This window comes from Otolemur garnettii, unplaced genomic scaffold, assembly GCF_000181295.1.
Source record: "Otolemur garnettii isolate 467f Iridium unplaced genomic scaffold, OtoGar3 scaffold00099, whole genome shotgun sequence".
In the NCBI taxonomy this organism is placed as follows: Eukaryota; Metazoa; Chordata; class Mammalia; order Primates; family Galagidae; genus Otolemur; species Otolemur garnettii.
This window is the reverse complement of record NW_003852494.1, coordinates 270862-275391: the sequence shown is the minus strand read 5'-3', so window position 1 is coordinate 275391 and position 4530 is coordinate 270862. Positions and strand designations below refer to the sequence as shown.

Genomic DNA, 4530 nt, shown 5'->3' with positions numbered 1-4530 from the left:
AGGCGCCCGCCACAACGCCCGGCTATTTTTTGGTTGCAGCCGTCATTGTTGTTTGGCGGGTCCGGGCTGGGGATCCGAACCCGCCACCTTAGGTGTACGTGGCTGGCGCCTTAGCCGGTTGAGCTATAGGCGCCGAGCCGACACTTTCATATGTTATTAGATACGTGTGCCTAAGCAAATGTCAATGAGAGACACAAATTTCACACGGGGCAGAATAATTTCAAAGTTTGGCTATTTTAATGCAATTTCATTGTTCAAGGTAGTGTGTTCTATTAAGTGGTTCATTTCCATCCTGAAGAAAACACTAACAGCTTCTATCTTATGTAATTTTGTGAATTGACTTTTTTTTTAAAAAAACATTTTCTTTATATATCTCGATAAGACTTTTTTTTCCTGGAACACATTTTTTTACCCTCAAGTAGTTGGGAAATATTTGCTTCTTTGCTCATTCCTCTGGGCAAAGCCTTTCAGAGCATTTATCCACCTGTGCTGAAAATTCTCTGTTCTCCCAGCTGGTGGCATGGCTCTGTGGTAGAGACCATCACAGAGAAATGAGGAGGAGCCAGCCTTGTAAACTACTTCTAATTCTCTTCATTAGTATGCTGTGATCCATCCCAGCTTCTGCAAGGTCAGACATGCAAGACAAATACTTGGCCAAAACAGCAGGATTCTAACTAGTGTAAAAATAGATTTTAAATAAAATAGAATCTCTATAGGAAAGAGAATTAGGTTATGCTTTACATTCCCACTCTTGCTTTAAGATATCTGTATATGTAAGTCCAAGGAGAACTTAAGAGAGTTGGTCTGCCCTAAGTAAAAATTAAGAATGTTTGAGTACATTCATTTTACAAAGTTATAGGTAAGGTGTTTTGGAAAATGCTCAAGCATATCCCACAAAAATAGATGGTGATGCATTTGATATGTTAACATAAGTTAACATGTAAGACATTTAGGGCAAACAGGATGAGGCCTAACTACAGGCTAAAAAATAATTCCAAAATGTGATAATTTGAAACCTTTGGCTAATTATAAAGCAAGAAATAAAACTCACCACTTACCAGTATATCTTATCAGTCTATCCATCTAACTCATCTAGAAGCTAAATTCCAACATGGGTCTTACTTTAAGTTTGTTCAATTACTGCATGTTATGAATTATTTGATGTTTATGGTTCTACAGAAAAGTACACAGACCCTCTGTTGGCCCACAACAAGCATTATGAGACTGTTTTATAGGGGGCTCTTTTGAAATTCTAAATTTAGGATTTAGAAACAGCCTTTGGTTATATCTTGAAAGCATAATTGAAAATCTGCCCAAGCTCCCTCTAGCTGCAACCTGAACACGCAGCCCAATCTTTTGTAAACATTTAGAAAATACTGAACCCAGCAAAATATGCAATTAGCCAGTCAGAGAACTCACTCTACATTTTCCCATGGATGATAAATCTCCCCACTTATTTTTGCTAGATGCTAGGAAATCCACTTGGAGATTTAAATCTTGGAGCAGCCATTAAGAAGCCTTCTTAGTTGAGGTTCATAATGACGTATGGAGTCACCAAAAATAAACAGTGGAACTGCCACCATTTTTCCTACACTAAGGCTACTCAATATGCCCCAGCTTGTTTTTCCTGGCTAGCCCCACAGCAAGAAGAGATGACTGCTGGTGACAAGCCAGTGCCTGGTTTACAACCCAGCCTCTTTTCATGTAACATTCAAACAATTCTTCAACTCCCCAGAGGAAGAGAGGGATGACAATGATATGAGACTAATACTAAGGAATTTCCACAATCCCTCAGTTGCCAATGGGAACCTCTCTCTTAAAGCAGCTGCTATGACCTCAGGGAGGTTTGGTACTTTAGTGCTAGGTAACTTTACTTTGAGGTAACAACAATAACAAAAATAATCTTAAGCCTACCCCAGAACTGTATGTCAAATACACCAACTCCATAAATATAACGGAAAAATGCACAGCAGAGTTGGTGCATCTACCAAGCAGGAAGGCAAGATTGTCATTAGAATGTCTGAGGTTAGGGAACTATTACACCTTACTGCCCCTTCCCTCAGCTCTCCCAGGCAGCACCCTCTACATTCACTACACCACACACTAGCAAATGAAAGAGCCAAACAACTGCAGCTTGATCCTCACTTGTACTTATTAGGGCCCACCCTCACATTTAGCTGAAAGTCCCAGCACACCCTCGTGGTGTCAGGGACAACAGTCTGTTCTCTGAAGGTCACTTGCCCCTCTTGCTGCGCCCCTTCCTTGAGGGCAGCTTCCCACTGCTGCCTGAAGAGGGGGGGCTTGGGGCTGAGGCCATGGCGATGTTGATCTGTCCCTCCTGGATTTCCTGCCGTGTCTCGGCAGGCAGGTGGTTGATCTTTTGCTGTGTCTCCAGGTAGAACATGACGTCACGCAGCTGTTCCTGGATCTCGGTGATCTGCAGATCTTTCTGGTCACAGGTCTCCTTCAATAGCCTCTCCTCCTCCTTCAGCTTGTTCTGCAGGAGGACTTGGTTGGCTCGCAAACACTTGTTCATTTCCTGCTCCTCTTTCAGCTCTGTGGTGAGTTTGGCCACTTTCGTGTTTAGCTGCGTACACCTTTTATAAAACAAAGGAAGACAAAAGCACATTTTTCACTTGCTGACACAGTCCCCTTTCTGCTCTGGGATTGAACGAGAAGCCATGACCTCAGAATCCATTTAGGACAGATCCCTTTCTCCAGTGGTGAGGGAGATTGGCTTGCTGCTTATGCAATCAGCTATAGAAAGCAAGAATTTTGCTTTAGTTAACACAAGCATACCTTTAAGACATTTTTTTTTTTGAGCACTGTAAATTTTTCACCAGCAGAAATTATTCAATGACTCATGGTAAACTTCAACCGCTTCTCTGTTTTGCCATCAGTTGTTAAGTAGGTGTCTTACAGATGACAGGTATGATAAGTTATGAGGAAAAGTGACATTCTTGGGGTGTCAAGTGTTCTGATCTCGCTACATTTGCTAGAGAAGAAAAAAGGTACTTAGTCTAACCAGAGGGTTTAAGAATTCAAAGTGCCCTATTCTTGATGCTTAATCTTACTCATAAGTAAAGGATTGCAAAATAAAACACCATTTGAGGTACCTTTTTTTTTTGACACAGTCTCTCTGTCGCCCTGGGTAGAGTGCTGTGGTGTTATAGCTCACAGCAACCTCAAACTCTTGGGCTCAAGCCATCCACTTGCCTCAGCCTCCTGAGTAGCTGAGACTATAAGGTGCTCACCACAATGGCCAGCTAGTTTTTCTATTTTTAGTAGAGATGGGGTCTCACTCTTGCTCAGGCTGGTCTCGAACCCATGAGCTCAGGCAATCCACTTGCCTCATACTCCCAGAGTGCAAAGATTATAGGTGTGAGCCACTGTGCCGGCCTTGAGGTACCATGTTTATATATCAGAATGCCAAACATTTCAGACATGGGAAAGGTACTCTATTATATATTGGCACAGAAGCATAAACTAGTATAAACTCTTTGGAAGTCAATTTGGCAATATCCATGAAAATAAAAACTTTACACAGCCTTTGACTCAGCTATTTTACTTTTAGAAATGTATCCCACAGCTAAATTTTTTTGCTCCATACTCAACACCTTTGGCCTTTAATTTTTACCCAAGGCCAGAGCATATATCCCTTCAGGTTAGATGTAGTCTCTTTCCTAACTGCCAATTCTCAGCCATCACTGCTCAGAGAAGCTGTAGGTTCTGAAGGCAAAGAAACTGCTTTCTACAGGTGACAATGGAAGACACATTGTGAGTGCAGTATTCCACATGGCCTCCATGTGGCATGAAATATGACATTTTTCTTTTATTATTATTTTATTATTTTTATTTATTTTTTTTTTTGAGACAGAGCCTCAAGCTGTCCCCCCTGGGTAGAGTACTGTGGCATCACAGCTCACAGCAACCTCCAACTCCTGGGCTCAAGCAAGTCTCCTGCCTCAGCCTCCCAAGCAGCTGGGACCAGAGGCGCCTGCCACAACGCCCAGCTATTTTTTGGTTGCAGCCTGTCATTGTTGTTTGGCAGGCCTGGACTGGATTCGAACTCGCCACCTTAAGTTTATGTGGCTGGCGCCTTGGCCACTTGAGCCACAGGCACTGAGCCTATTTTTTTATTTTTTAACACAGAGTCTCACTGTGTCACCCTCAGTACAGTGCCATGCATTATAGCTCACAGCAACCTCAAACTCTTGGGCTTAAGGAATTCTCTTGCCTCAGCCTCTCAAGTAGCTGGGACTACAGGCACCCACCACAACTCCCGGCTACCTTCTTTTATTTTTTAGTCAGGGTCTCACTCTATTACCCATGCCTCACTGTAACCTCAAACTCCTAGGCTCAAGCAATCCTCTTGCCTCAGTCTCCCAAGTGGCTGGGACTGTAGATGCGTGACACCATCCCCAGCTAATTCTTTTGCAGAGACAGGTCTCACTATGTTGCCAAGGCTGCCCTTGAACTCCTAACCTCAAATGATCCACCTATCCTGGATTTTTTTTTTTTTTTTTTTTT

General features: G+C 42.6%; 1 protein-coding gene across 2 annotated transcripts in view; it reads right to left on the bottom strand.

Moving 5' to 3' along the window:
• Positions 1 to 215: 215 nt before the first annotated feature.
• BRAP (BRCA1 associated protein) overlaps positions 216 to 4530 on the bottom strand; it is a 40949-nt gene continuing 36634 nt past the window's right edge. Inside the window, exon 12 of one of the 2 annotated variants that reach the window (XM_003795986.2) lies at positions 216 to 2597. In XM_003795986.2, the coding sequence (XP_003796034.1) occupies positions 2234 to 2597 (364 nt within the window). In that variant the 3' untranslated portion in view covers positions 216 to 2233. The remainder of the gene's footprint in view (positions 2598 to 4530) is intronic. The other variant, XM_023516867.1, reaches the window with a different exon arrangement.